The 23,286-nt window shown below is 44.2% G+C and overlaps 1 protein-coding gene across 1 annotated transcript in view; it reads right to left on the reverse strand.

The window, feature by feature from the left end:
* The window catches only part of TAOK1 (TAO kinase 1), a 42,323-nt gene extending 19,672 nt beyond the window's left edge, over nucleotides 1-22,651 (reverse strand). The window contains exons 1-12 of the mRNA XM_019545796.1: nucleotides 22,407-22,651; nucleotides 18,550-18,621; nucleotides 14,114-14,215; nucleotides 12,171-12,216; nucleotides 11,026-11,122; nucleotides 10,137-10,250; nucleotides 9,394-9,485; nucleotides 6,752-6,845; nucleotides 5,275-5,356; nucleotides 3,155-3,322; nucleotides 2,169-2,372; nucleotides 446-580 (exon numbers count right to left, since the gene is read on the reverse strand). Coding sequence (XP_019401341.1) covers nucleotides 446-580; nucleotides 2,169-2,372; nucleotides 3,155-3,322; nucleotides 5,275-5,356; nucleotides 6,752-6,845; nucleotides 9,394-9,485; nucleotides 10,137-10,250; nucleotides 11,026-11,122; nucleotides 12,171-12,216; nucleotides 14,114-14,215; nucleotides 18,550-18,621; nucleotides 22,407-22,538 — 1,338 coding nt within the window. The 5' untranslated portion in view covers nucleotides 22,539-22,651. The remainder of the gene's footprint in view (nucleotides 1-445; nucleotides 581-2,168; nucleotides 2,373-3,154; nucleotides 3,323-5,274; nucleotides 5,357-6,751; nucleotides 6,846-9,393; nucleotides 9,486-10,136; nucleotides 10,251-11,025; nucleotides 11,123-12,170; nucleotides 12,217-14,113; nucleotides 14,216-18,549; nucleotides 18,622-22,406) is intronic.
* Between the last annotated feature and the right edge of the window lie 635 nt (nucleotides 22,652-23,286).

The following is a 23,286-nucleotide window of genomic DNA, read 5'->3' on the forward strand; positions in this document are numbered from 1 at the left end:
GCTGGTAACACTTCTAGATATGCTCTTGTATTCTGGATGATCTAGGGCAGCATTTCTCAACCTGTGGGTCCCAACCCAAAAGCGGGTCTTGCAAGAATGAATATATGAAAAGGTCACAATCAAGCTTTAAAAACAGATCAACAAACTTAAAAAAATGGATTCACCTGTTTGCACCATGCAGTTCTAAATGATTTCCTGCTGTACAATGCCTATTTTCGACCAGGCATGCTATTTTTGAAAATAGAGACAGCACCAAATAATACCTGCCATTAGCTATTGGTAAATATTATTAAGATATATCTGACTATTTTGGTGCTAACAATTTTGAGTTTATGGCAATGGTTCATATTCTGATAAAATCCTAATATTACTTGCTACTTGTAAAGCCAAACATTCAAATGAAATCTGTTCATAACATTTAAGCGATGGAAAAAGCAAAACCTACCAGGGATGCTGTGCGTATAGTAGCAAAGTGCTCTCGATTGCGGTAATGCGACTTGTGGCGGGATACTTGGGGTGGAGATTGTGGCTCTGTCGCTCTTGTTCTAGGATCTGACTCTTCTCTGTAGTTTTCTTCCTCCTTGGCAATGCAAAAAAAAAAAAAAAAAATCAGCAACAGAGGGAATAAAGAGCATCTCTGTTACTCAGAGATTGTTCTTGGTCCATTTAAAGATATCCTTAACAAAATAAAAGTCAAGGTATCATCACCCTCGTAACCAACAGGCCAGCTGAAGGTATACAACCATCAACAGGGACTATGACCTCGGAATTTAGGATCCTCTAGAGGCGGTGCAATCACCTACCCTGGAAGTCTTCAAGAGGAGGCTGGACGGTCACCTCGCTGGGGTCGGTTGACCCCAGCTGCCTTCCTGCCTAGTGCAGGGGAGCTGGACCCAATAATCCTGCAAGGTCCCTTCCAGCCCTTACAAACCATAAATCTATGATCCTGAAATGTCACAGGACTATAGGAAAGCAGGGCTGGAAGGGAGCTCATCTAATCCAGCCCCCTGCTCAAGGCAGGATCAGCCTTGACTAAACCATCTCAGCCAAGTGTCCGTCTCACCTGCTCTTGAAAATTTCCTGGGATGGAGATTACAGTTTATAATGTTACTGTTGACAAGACAGTGATGGTTTACCAGGGCAAGAGTATGGGGGACATAAAGAGAAACAGAATATTAGGACGTTTAACAGGGCGTTTCCACCCAGCGTTCTACAATGTAGATAAAGTCTTTTCCCCAGGACAAGCACACTCTTTGCAACCAAGCAAGATCATGAGGTTAATTTTACTTGTTACAGAGACACGCTGGAGAAAGCAAACTTTTCATTTGCAACCGCACATTCCAGATCCTCATTCTGAATCTGTGATTCATTGTGAGGCAACCGGTAATTAAGTATGTTATACGCTAACTGAGGAAAGGCACGTCTCTTTGTTCCACATCTGATTAGGGGGGGGAAAAAATAAATCAGGGCCACTCCCACCATTAGCTCTGAAAATGTTATTGGTCTGAAAAGTGTATCACAACCCCTGTGTAGTAAGAGCAGCATGGTTCAGAGAGAGACTCTGTTGAGAGGCTTGTGGGTCCAAGGTAAGCAGAGGAAGTGGTTTCACAGCATGCCACGCTCAGAATGCTGCATTTCTTTCCTTGTGTATCTTGGTTCATTAACTGAATATTCAGTCAAGTCGTGGGAAGCAGGGTGGGTCAGGCACAGTTCTCTATCACTGCTGTGGGTCTAGCAAGGCAGCAAAAAGGAAAAACACTTGCAGGTTTTGCCTTGTGAAACAGCCCTCTGTATGCTCAGGGCATTCGCTAAACAAACCAGTTCCCGAGAGGCAAGTCTCCAACCCTGGTGGCAAAGTAAACTGCTTTGGAAACAATTTAATTGGCACAAAAATTGCTACAAAGCCAATGCAATAAAAACATATAGGATTTGTTTTTAAAAAGTTTTGCACCAGCCTTGCAGAGAGGGCACAGGTCAGATGCATATTCATCCCCCGGCCTGGTGGTTTAAAATCGGCACTTCTACACAGAGAGATCAGAAGCATGGATTTGTTCCTCTTTTAAAACTGAAACAAAACCTTTGTCCGCTACACTGTTCATGCCCACCAACCTCCTGGTCAGTAGGCAACTCCCTCCCTTTCTACCTCCTGCTAGAAAGCTAGCACTCACCGGCTTCAAGTGGATGACAGAGCTATTTGACATCACGGTGTGGTCCCCTTCCATCATATCTAGCTCGCTCTTATCATCTGAGGCATCTGGAAGACTGTTAACACTACTGCTTTGGCTACTGGCACTGATAGACATACTGGGAATGGACTGATTGCTTCCAACACTATTCACTGTTCCTGTCCTGCCGACGCCATGGTCTTGTTCCTGGGAAGTGAGGAAGGGGAAAGGCCCGGTTACTGTTTTGACAATACAGTCATCTATCACAGTAGTGAAGTTATGGATCTTGACAAACAGCTTGTGAACACTGATCCAGCCGATGTCAGACCTTTTGGGAAGGGGCATGCTACAAAGCTAGACTCTGATGTGAGCCAGCCCCGCTCTGCCACCATTGCCTGTTGTGACAGCAGGATGGACAGCACACTACTGGCCTTCTTACACTGAACTCACTTCCCTCTGCGTGAGAGCAGTTGGGCTGACTCTTAACAGTTCAACAGGCCCCGTTCCTGAGCTGGTAGCTGCATCATGTGCTCCAAAAATTAAGCACCCATTTTTTCAGTAAAGTAAATTTGTGGCCGTTACAATTGGAAGGAAAACCTTCAAAATACAAATGAGACGTGAGGCTGGTTTACTGGCTGCCAGCAGCCTACAGTACGCCACAATCAGCCCTCGCTGAAGGTGCACTGGTACAAAACCCTCAACACCAGGATTTGCACAGGATGAGGCTGCCCACTCAAGCGGGAACACCACCTTGCAGTTTTCCTGGCCTGTTGTAGGGGTTTGCCCAGTAGAAACTGCATCAGATGAAATATGGGCTAATGTCAAGAGTAGACAGGGAGGATCTTCAGGTGGCCTGAAGCACTTGCTCCGAGTGACATGAACAGCCTCCATTCATTTCAAGTTAACTCCAAAGCCTAATCTGGATCATCTGAAGGGTGGCATTGTTAACTATCCCAGTACCACAATGTGAGGTTCCCTTGAGCTCTTACCTCCTCCTCTTCCTGTGCTTCGACTGCAGGTCCATTGTGTGCCTCTTGGAAGAGGAGTTTCTTCATTTTACGATACTGTAGATTGTCCAGTTCTCTCACTGCATCCTTTGTTCTCTGAATCAAGTCTATTAACACTGTTTCAGGGCGCTCCCGAAGAACAAACATGTGCTGTAGAAGACACAAACAGGTGACTGACATTTCCTATCTCCCGTGCACGTACTCTGCAGGATGCTACCCTTATGAACTCTGGGCATGAGTCTGTTACTCTTCCTCCCTAAATAGGTACTATAATATTACCATAGGTTATGTTCTTATCTCATCAGACCTCATCAGTCCACACTTTGATGGGTGACATCCACAGAAACCTAATGCGTTGCAGAAGTGGTATTTGTGAGTAGGACTTGGGCAGAGTAGGGAAAAGGGTTTAAAAACAAAAAAAACAAAAAACCGAACATGAGTTATTAAGTCCTGTCTCTGCTGGGTGCTAGTACCTATAAAAACACCTCAGATGGTCACAGTCAAACAAAGGGAAGCCACAAAATAGCTTGTACAGTTGTAAAGATGTTAAACCTTGCCTCTGCTGGGTGCTGACTGATGGTTAAAATCTTGTAAGCTATCTTTTTTAAACAGCCTTTCTCTGAGTCTAGACAAGACCTAACTCAGCATATGACTTTCTGATGCAACATAAAAGAGGTCTTGAGCACTTCCAGCTCCCTTACTTCTGGTCCTGGAACTGCTGCCCCACAATGTCCTTGCTATAAGAAGCAATCCCTGCACCATAGGCACGTGTATTTGCTGGTAGCCTATCTGTGTGTCTGAAGGTGCTCTAGTGGCCTGTAGGACAGCATGCTACATAAGCATGAATCATCAGCAACACAGGCATCAGCTTTATTTTCTGCCTCTGGAAGGTAGCACTGAAATTTCCAATAATTGTCACGTTCCTCTCATAACCCCGTTAGCTGGTTTACAGCTGCTAGATAGGACAGGTATGTTCATAAAACCCATGAAACATTTCATTTTCACCCTGCTTCTTTTTACTTGCAGTGCACTGCCAAAAATAAACCCAAGCCACAGAATTCCACAAACCCTTCAGTGGAGAATTGTGCTTACTTCTGGAATGGAAAAATCCTTGCCCGCGTAAATAAGGAAAAACATCCTGATCATTTAGGGGTTAAAACATACAAAATCCATGCTGGCAGCACTTGTGTGGTGATAGTACAAGGTTTGGGAACATCGGTATTGAAAACCTTTTGTCACCACCACCATCACCGATGATTGCCTTAGCTTTTGCACGGAAAATGAAAAATGAACCAGGACCAAAATCAAGTGCCACTCTGCCCCACAAAGTCACATTTGTGTAAAGCAGCAACAATACCTACTCACAGAGCTTCCCGTAAATATATTCCCTTAGGCGTGTTTCAGCTCTTTGCAACCGTTTAAGCACACTCACTACATTCCAGCACCAGAGCAAATGCAGTATTGGCAGCATATGGGAGAGGGAGGAAGGAAGAACGGCTAGGCTATGTGGCAGGAGGAGCTTGGCAAATAAGTGACACGCAGCCAAGTCAAGGAAAGGAGCATGGGAGAGAAATTAGCTCTCCTCCCCCTTGTCTTGCCATGGATCACAGCAGAGTGGTATCTTTCCGTTCTATGTAGAGAGCACGGAGGTGTTGGGAGAGCATAAAAACCCTCCGGGGTAAATACAGCGCAGGATAAAGAGGAGAAGTAAAGAAAGGAACTTCAATAACTAATGCATGATGGCTCTGTCAGGATTAATCATAGCAGCCGAAGGGGAGATAGATGGAGCCGCAGAAACCAAGGCTCTCTGGGAGCGGATGGTCATCTTGTGCTGTTGCTAGTCACCGTGAAGATGTTGCTGGGCCGGGGAATCATCTGGCTAAGTGCATGGGAGGCTAAGAAGGAGCACCTAGGCTGGAAGTGCTGACAAGGAGAGCACAGCGCGCACTCTACTAGCCGCTGGGTACTGGGGTAGCAGACGGAGCATTGCTTAAGCTTAGAGGAGAGCAGCAGGTGAGCAAAGGACACGCTGAAGAGCATCAGACTCCACATAACCTCGCCTGTTCAACACCAAAGGGAAAAGAGAGAACAAGAAAGCCAACCTTCAGGAGCTCCTCTGATGTAGGTCTGTCTTGAGGGATTTTTTGGAGGCAAGAATCCACAAAGTTTCGAAAATAATCAGACCTATTGCAAGAGGGAAACACATCATCTGAAAGAACTGTCCATTGTGGTCCACTGCCTTGTCAAGGAACCAAGATATTTGCATCTGTGAGCATGCAGAACCACCCGCAACCCAATCCTTCACATAACAGCCTCCAATGTACCTGCATCCAACCAGATCCCACCGCTTCCACCAGGACTATTTAATGTCAGCTGTCAAACTGGTTCAGATTAAGAATGCACCTACACGGAACAATTCAGGAGTAGGGGAAGCTTTGTGCAGCATGCAACTCCCCATACAACCCTTGATGCCACACCAAAGTGTAAAATTCATACTATAAAAACACCAGTTTTGTGGAGTGATTTCACTCAGCTATGGACCTGGGTTGGGCTCCACCTGGGGTGCCGCTCACTCCCATCCTCCCTACTCTTCACTAACATCTCCTACTGAAAATGTATCAGACTAATCTTCCAAAATTTCCAGGGTTCTTCACAGCGTGGGGGAATTTTTCATACGCACATATATCTTTCTGGAAGGGAAATTTCTACATTTTCCTTCCCCACCATTTGAAGGTGTGGATTTTTAGAGACTTTGCTATCAAGCTAATATTACAGGACTTATGTGGGTTTTATTTCTTTCTTCCCTCTCTACCAAAGAGTGTGCGTGTGTGGAGGGGGTATTTTTCTTCTTCCACTTAATTTTTTTTAGCCTATTAATTCTAATTGGTAGGAAAGCACATAAGATAAGCTGAATTTTTTGTGCAAACATGGCACAAGTAAACCTAATCGGACCATCTCTGAAACTGAAACAGTTTTAAAAAAGCATAGTGCACTGTACTGCAATCAGTGCATCCAGGCTGTGGCTTAGCATACATACAACATTATTACCAAGTTTTTAACTTTAATGTGGACTTAATCTCTCACTGCTGTTTCAAAAAGACATTCTTCAAGGCAAGGAGGCACAAAACGTGACTATTTAATAGGCTTGCAAAGTCTGTGTAACAAAGACACTTACCATGCTATCAGTGTCTTTGTTTTAAAAGCCCATAGTACAACAAACCAACACTGGGGTTTTGCAAATCTGGGCTTTTCAGTTTTTGGTCTTGTTTTGTTTTTTAAGAAACTGATTTGCTGCAGGCTTGTGCGTTTCCAACATTTACTGATGCACAACTTGAATGTATTACGGCATTTTGTGTTCGTACGACAGGTTTCTTTGGTTTCTGGAGCTGCGGTGTTGCAGACTCCAAAACACCAGCTTAGTCAACGGTCAATTTTGTGCACGTAAGATGTACAGTGCACCTATTGCAACAGCCAGCTCACAGCTTCCCAACAGAAATCCAGCCATTTCAAGAACTCGGCATGACAAAGCACTCCATTTACAGCAATGCCCTACAACATTCCTCTCTCAGTAGTACTCACCATTCATTAGACTGTAGTGTAGGGGATTCATTCTGCGCTATGTGATATAAGGCACTCATTGCGTTCATATTAAACAAAGGAGGCTTCCTTTCCGCTACACACAAAAAGAAAATAATTTTTATATAGGGAAACAGTCTCACAGCTTTTCCTTTCTTTATTCCTTTACCTCCCTTAAGGGGGGGGAAAAAAAAGGGCATCATGGCAGAATCGCTACTGCCCAGACGTGGAGCCCAAAGCCAGCAAGAACCCTGCAGTCAGATGTGCTGGCACGTGCTTCTACAGCAGTGGTTTTCCCACTGCAGAGGATGAAAGCTCTCTAAGATCAAATGCTTCATCTCGTCAAACTTTCAGACTCTGTGGGCAGCCATCGTGGAGCTCTCAGAGTGTGCTGTGAAGGACCCAAATAGGAGTATAGCAATGTATAGTTCATACTCCTGCTAAATGAACTTGGCCATGGTTTTTATTATAATTACTCAAGCCGAAGAGTTCTCCCATTGCAGTAGCATGGCAGCGACAGGAAAGGCAGCTGATCATAAAAGCCACCACAGCCATGATGAACTGACTGGCTGCATATGCAAGGTGTCAGTAAGGGGCTGACTCTGCTATTCTGAGTAGGATTCTCTCTGAACTCCTCCCCTCGTCCAAGTGTGTTACTCTGGCTGGAAGTTTAAGGAGTAAGGAGGTGGTCCCACACAAGCAGCAGCACTGAAGGCTCACCAGACTGTTTAAAGGGTAAACCTACAAAACCAAAGCCCTCTAAAAACAGCCAGAAGGAATACAAAGGCCTTTATGCTCAAGGGAAGGACAATCTCTGCACAGCAGTCAGTTTTGACTGTCAGGTTTTTCTGGGCTACTGCTGCTGTGGTCCAAGCACCTTCTCATTCTTCTTTTCCCCTACCTTCTCTGCAGTAAGGTTTAAGACGGCTTTTAAAGGAAACCCTGTTACCCCTGCTCTAGGACAGGTTAAAAGCAGACCCAGGCTCCATGAATTTGCCTGAACTGTGAAGGCAGGGGCTGGCTAAGCCCTAGCATAGATGTAGGGAATCACCTCCCAGACCATGGTGTGCTCCTGGTCAGAACAGAGGTTACTTTATTCATTAAGAAGTGGTCTCTCCACTCCAGTTTATTCACTTTAAGTTACCAAAGTAAAATATCAAGAATCCAGGAATTGCTCAAATCTCTCTGTCAAATAAAGCTCAATGAGAGTTGGAGAGTACAATTAGACTTTTCATTCTTCTGCCTCTTTTCCTTGGTTATTTAAACCAACACAAATAAGATAACCATAGAGATTCTGCCAAAAGTGGGAACCAGCCCATAATGCTCAATTTGTTGGCTCCAAGTCTCACCCCCCACCAGGCCGAAAGCCACATACAAAAGGCTAATGCTTCATCCTGCAAACAAGCAGCATGCAACAAGGCACAACGGGGGTGTGGTCACCATGAGCTAACTGCATTCCTAGGGCACTAGATCCAGCCAAATCTCTTTAGTCCACTCCGAGCACGATTATGTCATGATAGCCACACCTCTTAAACTTGCTTTATATTGGCAACAACAACCCTGAGTCTGAAGAAAGCGGCTGTTTTATGGTGCTGGAAGAAAACGAAGCTGACAGTTTGGAATGCCAGACGGCATGTTTAGCTGAACGGTGCAGTTCACACGGATTAGCGCACTCCCGAGAAGGCTAACCGGCCGACCAGAATGCTCCGTCAATCAACGAAGTTGGAGAATGCAGCGATGAGACCCGACAAGGCTGTTAGTACAGCCCCTGATGCGTCGGGAAGCAGCAACATCACCACCCTGGAGGGTATTCATGTCTAAGTGCTTTTAAAGGTTGGCTTTTTACAGAAAATTCCAAACTGGGCTTTATTTTTGCAATGTGCTTCATTGAGGATATTTCTGTACCATGTAAGTGTTACATGGAAATGGCCACACACCCCTGACTCTTTCCAGCAGACATGCTACTGCAAGGAGCCTGTTCCAGCTGCAGTGCTGAGATTTCTTTCCTGGGGGAGGGAGTTAATAATTCCAGGCTGGATTATTCCAAATCTTCCTTAGGACACCTTCCAGCCAAGTCTAGTCATGAGTGATAACATCCCCAGTGTTAGCTACGAAGCTGCTTGTTCAGCTCAAGCTCCATTAACAGATAGATAGGATGCTGCAAGGAACCTTTACTCTTTGTGCCCAACTCAATGTCAACGTTTTGCTTTTCACTTTTAAATCCCATCTGTGGCCTTGGTACTTCTAATGGTTTGTTTCCAAGGCTTCTCTGTACAGACCAGGCTTTTCAATTCAAGGTTGACTCCCGTTGCACAGAGAACCCCTTAACACTAGAACTGCTGCTGTTTTTCTTGTCCAGGTAAATCTCTTTCAATTCAATGAACGCCAGCATGGAAATTTAATCTCAACTACTGCGAGAACTGCCAGACGCTGCAGCCTAAAGATTCTGTCCCGAAGAAACGGGGACAGGGAAGTGCATGCAGGTTTCTTGCCTGGCAAACACAGGTAAGTAAACTCTAGGTATGAGCAATTCCAACTTACAGAATGAAGCTTAAACATCCCCTCTAGCAGAAATTAAATGTCTTCTACATGTGCCACAAGCTGTACATAAAGGAGTCTGTCTAGTGCTAAGAAAAACGGCTTACCTAACTCAATACATGTTATTCCAAGAGACCAAACATCTACTTTGCCATCATACTGCCCTTCATCCATGGCTAAAATTACTTCTGGGGCCATCCTAAAACAGAAAAGAGATTCTCATAAACTTCTGTGCATTTGTAATAATGCTTTAATAAACATTTCACTGTCATGGACCATTTCAGAAACCAAGGTGAATGGCTACAATGGGAAGAAGTGCTGAATAGGACACATAGGCTTGGATCCTAACTGGGTATACGGCAGAATACAACATAGCTGGTTAAGCGCCACCGACAGCCTCTTGGGCACCACACAGGAGCCGCTCGTGCCCTGTGCCCAGCTCTTCCCATTTGTTACACTGAATTAGCCTTACTGCCTCCTGCCCCACCCACATTGCCAACAGTTTAGCTGGCTGCTAACCAACTCCAGCCATGTTAACTGCAGCACGCAGTTGTGTAAACACTGCGGTGGGAGGGAAGGAGATTAAAACCCTGCGAGATACCTGCAAAGATTTTTGTGCAATAAATCTGCCCTTTCATATGAAAAGAAAAGCATGTTAGGTACCTGAACAGCCAGATGCTCTGAGCCGCTGAATTTTCTTTCCTTTAAAAGATAAACAGACTAAAGCTTCGCTGACTCGGGTGGTATTTTTGGGGAGTATATTTTATCCTCACCACAGTTACCAAGTGGATCCAAGTAAAGCCTGATCACATTACGTATAAAGCTGAAACTACGTAAAGACTTTCCTTACCAATATGGCGTCCCCACAAATGAATTGGCAGGAGAGGCTATGGAAGCAGATCCAAAATCGGCAAGCTTCACCTGGCCTGGCTCCGTCAGTAGGATGTTTCCTGCCTTGATATCTCTGGTCATGGAAAACAAATATTAATATTACACCCCTGAAAAAAGGAAAGTGTCTGTAGAACAGTTACAACGAAGTGGGTCTTCAGTCACAGATGAAAGTTACAGCCACACTGGCCCTCGTATACAGGCTTTAATCATGAAGTTAACTGTATGCCCAATACTGGAATTTAGTTTGATACCTGAAAAGCTCTAAACGTCAGGGACTTCTAAACGAACCCTTGGAATAATTATTTACACACCACAAATACAATCCATCACAACCTCTGGAATTAGCTACACTTCCTTTCTAAACATCATTTGGAGTGCTTTATCCCTTACTTACCCCATATTCCCAAAGACATTTATTCATCTAAAACTAATTTTTAAATTTAGTACCGGTTTCCCTGCACGGGGAAAAAAAACCACGTAAACTTCAAGCCAAAGTTGCTGCAAGGTCTTCAGGCAATCTGCATGCTTAGATAGCTTTGGGTTTTTTCTGCTTTAAGGGTTGATCCACCACCACTGATTTTTAACATATCAAGCAGGCAAAAGCCTGTTGGCATCAAGGGACTGCTACAGAAATCATGGACAGCAGATGTAAGAGAAGTTACATAAGGGGATGCAAAGGTATCTCCCTAGCATGGTACTGTTTTTTATGAAATGCTGAACATATGGATACTGCAACCAAATCTCTATTTACAAACATGAAGTGCCATTTCCATCACCGAAGTGATCAGGATGCAGTCAGCAGGATAAATTACCTGCAAGGGTGTGACAGTACGGCTGTGAGCACTCACCTATGGATCATGTTGTGAGAATGCAAGTATGCTAGTCCTTGGAGAGCACCATGGGTAATTGCTGCTATTTCCACTTCTTGCAATGGCTTTTTATGAACTACAGGGAAAATCATATTTAAAATTCAGTACTATGGGAAACAGTGGTATTGACAACATGCAACAAACACAAACGAATATTCAAATGCAGACTTAGAAAACAGTAAGCTACAAGGCCCGAGAGCCATGTGAGAAGCCAAAACAATTTCTAAAATGTTTACAGTGCATTCCTCACTGGGCAATCAGGTGTAGTCCTCCGACTATAATCCTGTAGCTACCCATTCTGCCAAAAAGCCCTCTCTGCTGGCTTTGAATTAAATGCCTGAAAGCATTGGTAGGTAGATCCTCCCAAATAGTTACTGGAGATTGAACACTTTGTTTACCACTAATGAACCAATATCATAAATACTGCAAACTCCTGGGCATTCATTAACAGCTAAAAAAACAGTAGCAAAACAAGTGCGGAGGAAGCCACAGAACAGGGGTAGGCAATTATTTTGTACAGAGGACCGCTTACTGAGTTTTGGCAAGCCATCGAGGGCTGCATGACAGGCAGCCCGAGGAAGATTAATATTAATTTTCTAAATTTCTTAGGGGCCCCGCAGGCCAGACAGAATGGCCTGGAGGGCTGCATCCGGCCCCCGGGCCGCATTCTGCCCACCCCTGCCGTAACTGCTTCTGGATGCAGGGTGAAGAACCTTCTGGCCCACAATACACTTCTGATGAAAGCACTTAAAACAGCTTGATGGGAAATGAGAGTAACTAATGAAAGTCCTAAGGGAGCAAGTTATCTGTACTGCCATGGCAGATGAGAAAACCTATGCTTGATAAAAGCAAGTGGATTAAGCCCTGGAGGTGCGTAAGAGAAGAATCCCAAATTCAATGAATATGAACAGTTGGCTGAAGTCTTATTCTAAGGTAGAACCAGAAGACTGGAACTGTGTGGACAAAAGCTAATGCAACAGGGTCAATGACTGCAGCCACAGACTTGCAAGCCAGTGCAGCTTTTCATTCCTCCCCAAAAGCATTGAACTGAAGAGTCCAGAACAACTTTGTGACCTGCAATCTGCTATTTATGACTTCCAAGCACAGAAATGTTTGAGACCTACCTTCTAGTAAGTCTGATGCTGATCCTAAACAATATTCCATAACAAGCTGCATGAGGGGAAAAAATGAAATGAACTATTAGATACCACTGGAAGACAAACAGTTGACAGCGCAGCTTTCATTTAGCATGCAAACATCTTCTACCAGGAGCTTGTCCGGCAATTCAGTCAAAACCACCACCGTCCTAATCATCTCACAAGCTTTTAAAATAAATATTTGAAGAAAATATATGCAGAAAAAAATGCTTGGATCCAAAACGCAGGTTTTGAAAAAACAAATGCTTGCATATTTTCTTTCTGTTTAAATTCCAAACATGCTTAGATATATTGTGCGTCTATAATAAGGAAAGGAAGGAAAAGGGGATTTATATATTGTTTATGATGGAAGAGGCAAGGTTACTATCCAGTGAGATAAACTATAAAGACAGCAGAGGATGAGTGTTAAGACTGAAGCCTGTTCCACACAAGAGACTTTTGCTGGTACAGCAATGTTAGCTATGGAAATGATTCCCTCCCCTCAAGATATTTTTATAGCACAAAATAAGCTGGTCTAGGTCAGTTATACTGGCATAAAAGTGTTTCTGCTGGAATAAATGTTTCCTATACTAACAAGATTTGCCAATGACAATCCCTGCCTAGTGTAGACTAACCCTACCAGGAGAATATGAGTTTTCAGATCCATTCTTGCTATAATCTAGCATCGTTCCCAACCTACAGCCCTATTCTGCCCCCCTGCTCACACTGCATGCTACCTCTCTACCAGATCATCTCCCACTGAAGTTAGCAGAGCTGCTAATAAGATAACTGACCAATAACAAAGTCACATTCATAGCCAAATATATTTTCTATTATCATCTTATATTGTACTTAAATATTTACCAGGAATACTGAACAACATTTAGCTGATTTACCAAAGCATTTAAGGAATATTTAACCATTTATTTGTACAGTATTTATTGTTATAATTAAGTTGCTAAAAAAAAATCCTTTTAATGACACATAGCATTACTAATGTTGATTTAGGAATGCTGTCTGCAAGTTCATATAGTTTAATACATAAAATATGGTGATTAAACTATTATAAAATGGTACTATGCAATTTTATCTTTGAAAGCCAAGTGACATTAGATTCTTAGTGCAGCCTCTTTATTTATCTAAAAAAATCCATATGCAATGAGAAATTTAAATCAACAAAGTTTTTTTGTTTCTTTTTAATTTTGTGTATACACATTCCCCTATGCTGTTTCTAACCCAAATTTTGTAACACTGTTACATTGTTTCTAACCCAAATGTTGTAACAGCAACATATAAAAGCTAAAAGGGAACTGGCCAGGCAGTTTTAGGTCATCCAACTGCTGTAAAAATGAAAAGGCAAAACAAATGAAGAACATTGGGTGGAAGAGCAAGTCAGACTGCTGAAAAGGGAAGAATTTAAAAGATGGACCGTGATGAAACATTGCTTGCGGATTCTTTAAAATATAATTGCATAATCTGACTATTCTACTACAAGGCAATTAACCACTTGCATATGAAATGCTCTCTGAAAAAAACTGTAAAAGACAAGTAACAGCTCAAACACACACATACAATTGTCATACTTGTTTCCGGCATAGAGAAAATTAGATAAATGCATTTTGCCTCTTCCAAAGGGAGAATGAAGAGGCCAAGTACTTGTTTTTTATCCAGCAGTGAAAGGAGCTGGGGACAATAACACCACACACTCCTGAACAAAGGAAGCAGAACATTTTCAGGATCTCTGGATCTCCCAGGCCGGCAGCGTCCATTCAGCCTTGCTGCGTACTGCTAAGGGTCCCAGGCTGGATGCATCTGCCTCTGTATGATGCAAATGCTCAGGTGCTCCCCAAAGCCAGCTGGAGATTTTTATTTTTATTTCACTCACCCTCGACCGAAACAAGAGAAGTGCAGAGAGGAGAGCAGATGCTTACCCATGCTGTATGCTCCCGCAAATAGCAGCCTTTGTATTCTATACTGTTAGGATGTTTTATTCTTTGTAGGAACTTGACTTCCTTAATAATATCCTGCCATTTCTGCAGAAAAGCAAAGGAATAGGAAGAAACTTTACAAAACTCTTTAAAAAAAAAAGAAAAAAAAAAGAAAGTGACCTAGCACAGACAAAACAGAGGAGGGACACGGCATCCTCCTCAGATTCTCAATCCCTGAATTCAAGCAAGGGTTTCATTCATACCAGGAGTCAGCATTTCTCCGTCTCTCAACAGGAGGTTGCAAACTTCAGTTATCTTGCAAATGGAAGCGTTAACATCCCATTTTACACATGGGACACACAGATCTGACAGATCCCACACTCCATATTCAGAGAAAAACAATCAGGCTCGCCCTTCTGGGGACCCAGTTTTCATAGTCGTATCACACAGAGATCCCAACAGGAGGAGATCAGGCTGAGTACCATGCCTTTCTTACAATCCTAGACTATGAGGGCTGGAAGGGACCTCAGGAGATCACATCTAGTCCAACCCCCTGCTCCAAGGAGGACCAGCCCCAACTACGTCATCCCAGCCAAGGCTTGGTCTACCTGGGTCCAAGGATGGAGACTCCACCACCTCTCTGGGAACCTGGGCCAGTGCTTCACCACCCTGCTAGTGAGAAAGTTTTTCCTAACATCCAACCTCGCCTTTCCTTGCTGCGACTTAAGCCCATTGCTCCTTGTTCTGTCATCTGCCCCCACTGAGAACAGTCCAGATCCATCCTTTGTGCAGCCCCCCTGCAGGGAGGTGAAATCCCCTCTCTGGCACTCTTACCTGATTCACACCCAGCCTGGGAGGTTTAGGACGTGGCCCTGCTGCTATGTACATGACTTCTAAACCACCTGAACTTGCCTTTCACCAAATGTTTGACTATGTTCCTGATAGCATTTCTCTTGTATTCACTTCAATCTCTGAAAGCGCCTTACCTACTGATAAGTGACCTGCTTGCAGTGAGTTAAAGAGAAAACAAATCACAAACAGTTCATTTCTGCTACTTCTAGGACAATATATTTTTAAAGAGATGCTGCAAATGTAAAGAGTGACCCTTCTATGTAGACACTGTGAACTTACTATTTCTGAAGGTAACACCCCGCACATGGCTGTAACTTTAAGACTGGGGAGGGGGAGGCGGGGGGAGAAATCAGTTTTCCACTTTGTGATTTAATAGCACTTTGTACATAGTTTCACGGTTTTCCCCAGAGTTAGTCACCCATCCCTTTTGTTTGTTCCGCATGCACATGGCCTCAGGGTGAGAAAAGCATTAAAAAAAAAGGGAAAATGTGATTGTAAAAGTAACATTATTGGCAAGGACTCTCAAAGGCAAGCAGAGTACCTGAAACTATTGAACTGACTCCATTTTCAGATGAGCGTGTGCCACTTAGGCTGACACTGAACAAAGTCTCAAAAAACTGTAAGCAGCCCTTGCATCTAATTAGGAGCTGCAATCTTCAGAAGACAGTTGCTATACTGGTCAGCCTCTCAAGACCTGTGCCTTTTCTAAAAGCCGTGCAAAACAAGCACATCCACGCGGCCTACTTTACAAAGCCTCAGTCTACCAGGGTACAGCCACAGAAAATGTAAGTTTGAAGAGAGTTCTTTAAATGTGAACGGAGAGAGAATCTACAACATCAGACAAAAACATTTCTCAAGCCACAAAAAGCATCCTTTTATTGACATGGCAACTCTAGAACTGTTAACACCTTGTACCAGCAGTATCATTTCCCCATCACCTATGCACAGAGTTGTCCAGCTGGCAGCCTGCATTCATGCAAAGTCCAAATTGCAAAGGAAAACTTAAGAGGTCTAATCATAGGCACCTTCACATTGCACTTAGAGATCAAAGGTGACCTGGAAAGGGAGAAAAGAAGAAAAAAAGGGCCCATGTGTACTGCTTTGCTCTGACATAAGCATAGCTTGAATACCTGACCAAAAACAACTTTCTTCTCTGCTTGCTTTGTACGTCTGCAATTCAGATTCTGAAGGCCTTGTGGTGACAAGGGCATTCAGATACGAGAGCCAGGGGAACTATACAACGTGGATCTTACAGGACAGCAAAACCTGAACAACTGAGAGGAAAGGCTCATTTTGAAGCGGGCTGATTAAAACGTTTCCTTAGCTTACATTAAACACTCAGTTATAATACTAATGTTAACACTCAGTCATAAGCTCAGGCCTCTTCATAGACAACTGGACCCCGAGAAATTCTTTAGGATAATAGGAAAGACCAGACTTGATATTATCAGGATCATAAGGTATAAAAACAGTAGGAAAAAAGAAAGCTGATCAGTGTTCAGCCTGTCCTCTCTGAACATTATAAAGGAATCAGCTCCCAGCTCTTAAAAAAATATTGTGCAGGAGACCTCACTGCTTGCCTCACTCGCTAGCTTTCAAGTATTGAAACTTTATGACTCAGAGAAGCTGTGGCTAATAGTTAAGTCCATTCTTTAGCTTCAAGGTTTTTCAGCATTTCCAAGGGATCCAACTATGGCATCAACTCAAGCCTACAGGTTTCTACTTGATTGCCTTCGGTAAGCTCAGTCCAAACCCTTCCAACTGTGTCCCCACAGACTGACCTTAGGTCTCCTTTACACGGATGCCACAATCTTCCTTCCTTTCAAACCTATCACCAGGTGCTCAGTTACTAGGTCAATACTTCTAGAGGTGCAAATCAGTCAAGGCAGGTTGCAATGACCTACCCAGGAAAGTTGGTGCAGCTATCCTAATATCAGCCTATACGTGGGGTTGTATTGCTATAATCACGTTGGTTTTAAGTTCAATCGGACATATATAGAAAAAACCTGAGACCAACTTATGAGCACAGAACCATGTTTCCAAAGGTGTCTCGCTTTATTTTTTAAATAAAAAATGCTCCCCGTCTAGATGATCACTGTGTCCCAACCAATGCCAAAACCCCACTATAAAGTGAGGCAGACATAAGTGACAATGAACTGCCCCAAAGAGATTTACATTACAGAGGCTAGATTACCACCCGAACAAAATTTTCCTCTTCAAAAGATATATGGAAGCAGAAAGAAAAGCGTGTTAAATACCATCTGATTTTTTTCTTCAGAATAAAGGCCAACACCCATTGAAGACAATCAGAAGCTATTTGTGAGGCATGCATAGTTCATTCATGTGAACAAAATATTTATAGATCATAGTAATTAAAATGGTAGGACAAGAAGTGGGTACAAATTATACCTTCATCAGTATACAATTAGACAAGTTACTGCGGCAATGAGAGACATACAGAAAGTTTAGCTCTGGAACTAGGATTTGGGGCTGGGGAGGAGAGAGAGGTATCAGAAATCCCTCAGGAACCAAACACTTTCTCTAATTCTTCAAAGTATAGGTGGCCAAAACAGGTATAGTGATCATGGAAATCAAGAGTTAGGAACTGTTAGGTCAGCTCGCCCATCTGCCAGGGCAGGACAGCACTTAAAACCTTTCAGAGTGCAGCAAAGGGAGAATAATGCTTAAAAAATGCCTCAGACCGGTAGCTCCCGACCCTTCAGTCTTCACAGGTATTCTCTCATCCTTTCCTCTTCTCCCCCTTACCAGTTTGTCAGAGATGCATGGGCAAAAGCTACAGCCACTTACTGTGCCCGACCACGGCTTGGGACCCCACTGCCTCAGACAACGCATGTTCAATTTGAAGACGTGCATTAGCACTTGGAAGCACTTTGAGTCCCAAACTAATGATCTCTGTTAATGTTTTGGAGGAAAAAATGTCTGGGGTGGACATTAAAATATTTAATGTTCACATCTCAGAGACCTGCTCTTCAAAGTCTGCTTCACGCCCCCTCTCAGAAAATGTTCCCATCATGATCTTGATTTATAATAGCTTCACCACCTCCACCAAGTTTCCCAAAACACAACCATTCAGACAGTTTAGGAAAGGGAGGCTCATTCCCCTTCTATTCAATTTTACAAGCTGGCCTTGCTCCTGAGCCCGTGCCACTACTGGATTCATTGCTATCATTCCTGGCAAACCTTTGTCCCTAGCACGGAGTACGGTTTTTTTTTTTTAAACGTAATTTGGAATGGAATGTTTCAGCCTAGAACGGAAGCTCGGCTATTAAGTCAAAATGCTATAGGCCTGGGTACCAACTATTTTCATTTTATCGTTTTCTTTATGTATTCAAGGTCCCAAAAGAGATGGCTCTTCCTATCTGAATGCAATGAATCGTGCTTAACATTGCCAGCAGCAGACTAGGCAGAAGTATGGTCAAAACACTGAAAGAAACATGTTCTTGTTTACACGGTACCACAATTCACCTGCACTGATTGGCACAGATTCTCTCTGGGTACTGCCCAGATGAGATCAAGTCATCAGACAGAATGAGTACTTGCAGCAGTCTGGGTTCAATTGCACATACCTCATTGGATTGCTTCCCACTATAGGACATTTTCTTGATGGCCACCACTTCGTTGGTGCGCACATCACGTGCCTGTAACACAAGAATGCCATGAGTGAGTTACTGTGCAACACAAACTCCCAGTAGAGAAAACAAAAAAGGGGCTTATCATTCATCTGGAAGTCGAGAGGTCAGATGAAATTTCTGCTGCAGCGTGGCAAATGGTGGATCTATTCAGAAACCTGTGTCTGCAGGCTGAAAAAGATCACACTCCTGGTTGTAGGATGCAGTATTCAAACTCATCTTTCTGTCATCAGTATCTGCCAACTCTTTGTAAGAGCTGAACACAGTTGCTTCTGTGATAAAGAGCATCCGCTGCTGCAGCAATTCCCACTTCAAGCAGCATGGGTCTTCTCAAAGCCAACCTCCTCCTTCTCCACCTCCCTTCCTGAAGAGATCTAAAGAAATCAAACTCCAGGCCCAGACCCCTGTTCCACTCCAAACATAAGCAAGCATGCTGTGATATTACAGGAACAACAATTACCAACAGCAACTATAAATGCTGGATCCTTTGGTCCCGGTGGTGTTTGGAAATTAGTCTTATAGCAATGTGGATGGTGTCTGGTTTACTTTTAGACTGATTCACCTTTGATGTAGTTACCATTTGTATTGCCTGGTTTTTCATGCCACAGAGATACCCTTCCTGTCTCCAGACGGTTTCAATATAAATGAAGGCGTGGTGACAACACAGACAGGGGCCTGCCTGATGTAGTAGAGCCACGCAGAAAGCCTATGTCTGAGGTTAAGCTTTATTTTCATACTAGTTAAAGGTTACTAGGAGTGGACAGCCCACTCAGAGCAGGAAGGCAAGAGCAATGCCTCGCTCAGCTGAAGCGATCGCTCAACAATGTTATAGTCAGCCCTCTGCAGAAGGTACCAAAGCAGGGACAACGAGGGGCTGGGGAGCCCCCAAAACATGGGAGGTTGTTTGAGACTGCAGACAAGAATCTGCATGCATCTTGGTCCTGGGAGAAGGCAAGGTACCAAAGGTCATACGAACCTGAGTAGCTAGAGCAGCAATACAAGACACATAGATGGGGGAGAGGAATGAGGGGCAAAAATTACTCAGAGCAGATGTTTTACAGACACCAACCTGGGTAATGCTTTTTTAAATTTTTAACTCCATTTTGCTGCTGCCTGTAGCATGACTGGAGAACACCTACTAGTTTGCATTATCCACTTATTAATTCTGCTGATAGAACATAAGAGAACTTCAGCATTTCCCTAGGGCAGTGTTTCACAACCTTTTTAGCCTCAAGGCATCCCACGAGAACTTTTCTGGCACCCCGGGGTGCCGACTGAGAATCTGCATGCAGAAAAGTTACAGAGAGCTCCCTTGCAGCTAAAAGGGCTGAGAAACACTGCTCTAGCTGGTGCTGGGGAGGGCAGCCATATGTGAAGGGGCAAGGGTGGTTCCTGTGGCTCAGGCTGCTCCCCTGGGCTTGCGTATGCCAGCAGCTGGAGCCTCCCGCTGACCCTGGGAGCGTGGGAGAAGCTGCGGGGGGCAGCTGGCTGAAAAACCTGGCTCTGTCCACGCATTCATCCCCCTGCCTGCCTACAGCACAGCACGCTGCTCAGTGTGGAGGCGGGCAGCACAGGGTGGGGGAAGGCAGCCAGGGATGCCATGGACCTAAAAGATGCTGGTGTGGGCATGGCGAACCAGACAGGGGTACCCCTCCAGGGTTCTTGTGGCACCCTGTTCAAGAATCACTGCCCTAGGGACTGGACTAGTTTTGCAGGAAAAAAAAGATATCTACCCTTTTAATTTCATTCATCCTACACATCTTCCTTACCTTAAAAATTCTTCTTTCCCTTGTGGGCTCTCTCATGTTTTAGCGTAGAATTGTATGGAATGCAATTTGCCTCTCAAATAAATCTTCCTACATAAAATTACTTTCATGAAATTTCCAAAGAGCAAGAAACAGATCGTAACCACATGCTCAGCTTGTGTGCTGAAGCTGAAACATGCAAGATTGACACCAGACAGCAGCATGACGTTCCCATCAACAGGAAGCAGTCCTTCATTACAAAAAACTATGCCAGACCTAAAACACATCTGAACAGCCTCACACAAAGCTTACACTTTGTCCTTTTGTAGGCAGGTCTAATCTGCTACCTGCCAGAGCCTGAAAAGCACAGTCAATGTGGGGCAGATGCACGAGTTAAGAACAAGCTGAAAACAAATTAATGTTTCAAGACACAGAGTGCAGGAAAGAGAAGGGATGAAGAGCCTGGAGGGATGGGTTCTCCACCATGGGAATTCATGGCCCCACCAGCCATGCTGTTTGCAAGTTGTCCTGGTAGAGGCCTTTGGTCCTCATGTGATTTCTGACTTGGATCAAATGCAAGTTTATAAGATGCCGATATGCTGAAGGTTTCTCTCCCTTTGCTGTTTTGGAGCAGGCCCCCACACTACCGCTTTCAGGTAACAACCAGGTGCCGGTCTGGGGAGCTGCCAGTTATCCCCTATATTCATGCAAGTCCTACTAATACGTAACAAGGTTCAAAAGCTTTGGGCACTATTTCAGGAGGAGGATGGAGAGGGGAAGTCAAAAGATAAACTGACTTCCAGTTTTACCCTAAGTGAACTTGATGACATGAAGTAAATGCCACAGGTAAGCACTGCTTAATTATAAAACATTTGCTCACCCAGATCTGTTCCCAGACAGTGGCAGCTCACATTTTTAAGCAAGGAACAAAATTAAGAAGCTTTTCCTAATTAGTTCATCTGTGCTGCATTAAATTTGTGCTGGAAGGTTCCCAACATGGTCTGCTGCAATTATTAACAATGAATAGGCAGCTCATAAAATACTGACACAAATAGCTCTCTGAAAGAAAACTGACAGGTTTGGCCACACCTCCTATAATTATAAATGAGAGGAGGTTTGCAAAAGAAAGTGGCTTTTTAATGAAGGTCTCAGGATAAGCTCTCAGGTTAACATACAGTAAGTTGCAAATGAGGTAGGTAGCAGTAAGAAACTAAAAAATGGCCCACGTCTCAGCTGAGCTACATAAGCAAAAAGCAGGCTGGGAAAAATCCCGATGCCCAGAAGCTCCGGTCAAGTTGAGATGTTACACAAGGAAGAACAACCTGCTGGGCAAGGGCAGCGAGGGAGCTCGGGGCAGACTGTGGGCACACATTTTGGGAGGCCAGACACAAAGAATGGTTGCAAAACAGCTAAGGGGAGGAAAAGAAATGCGCCGCCCTTAGAGACAAAGGAGGAGAAGGAAATGTATGCTGAGCAGAACTGCGCCGTCAGTCAGAAGAAAGGGTAGATGGACAAGATGGGGAGCCAGGCATGGAGGGTGGGAGAAGTAGAGGCCTAGCTAAACTTGGCCAGGCGAGATCGGAGAGGAGGGCACTGCTAAACAGATACCAGGCATGCCCTGCAAGTGCCATGACTGCTATGTGGTGCTCAGCTTTGAGAAATAATGGTAGTTTCCCTTTCCAGAAAGGTAAGCAGCAGTTTAACTTGCTAATTACAGCAGTGCAGCGTGCACAGTAAAACCACCTAACCAGCCATTATTCACTGCTGCAGCACCCTTGGATTTAGGATGGAAACGGCCTCTTCTCCAGTGTACGGTCCTGCAGGGACCTGATTTTCCCTCTTACATATGGTTAGCAGTTGGAGTGCACACAGGGATCCCAGCGACCGATGGAAGCCCCTTCGCACTAGCGCTGTACAAATGCTTTGACAACCACACCTGCCCCAAAAGGTCTAAAAAGCTCATTTATGTTCCTCTATGCAAACTAGAAGGGGCAATGGGTGGAATTCGTTAATAGCCAGCTCATAGGCTCAAGCCAAGCAGGTACTTACAAAATAAACTGCTCCAAAGCTTCCATGACCAATCTCTCGGAGATCTGTGAAGAGCTTCTCAGGATCTTCTTTGAAGAACAGCTCTGCAATTTCTGGGTCCTTCAGGCTGCCCGCTCGGCTGGTTGATGGCATCCTGCCGGGCAGTTAGCCGACTATCTGGGTTTAAAGTGCTGCTTCAACCCCTGGCTCATCTGTATGAATGGGGCCTCTTCAGCATGGATTACTGTGGGGAAAACAGAACACCTCATCATTGACTACGACCCTCCAAAGCCCATGCAAAGCCACAGAGGAGCAGACTGCCACCTCAACCTGGACACCACACTACTGAGCAATGCAAATAGTAACCTAGGAGCTCTTCAACCAGGGGATCCCAACTGGTACCCATGTCAGATGTGTGCATTTCAATGGAAGGCAAAACCAAACCATGCAAGTCACGTACCCCAACCCACTCCATCATCTGCCTAGCTACTCGGGGCTGACTGAGCAAGGAGGGGAGATCATCGTTAAGTTGCATGTCCCTCAACAATCTCTTGCACTTCTTCATGCTATCGGGGGGGCTACGGAGGAAACAGGAGTTTGTATCGATTCTAAATTTACTACCCTATCATTTCATTCAGTGTTTCCTTCTGTTATTACATCACAGGCTGAACACGAGGCACTGATCATTTTTTACTTGTGTTTAATCCTGCCATAGACACCTTTAAGCCTTCACTGGTCAAGGTCAAGTAGGCCCCCATCCTTTCCAGCATCCTCTTCCCCATAGATCAAGCCTCCCATCTTGGAAGGCGCAAGATGAGGAAGCAACCACATTTCAGATGGTGACTAAACCAACTGCCTTTTACATGCATGCATTATTTTCAAATCAGCACAAGCCTCTAGT

The sequence above is a fragment of the Crocodylus porosus genome, unplaced genomic scaffold (assembly GCF_001723895.1).
Source record: "Crocodylus porosus isolate Cpor-Errol unplaced genomic scaffold, CroPor_comp1, whole genome shotgun sequence".
Lineage (NCBI taxonomy): Eukaryota > Metazoa > Chordata > Crocodylia > Crocodylidae > Crocodylus > Crocodylus porosus.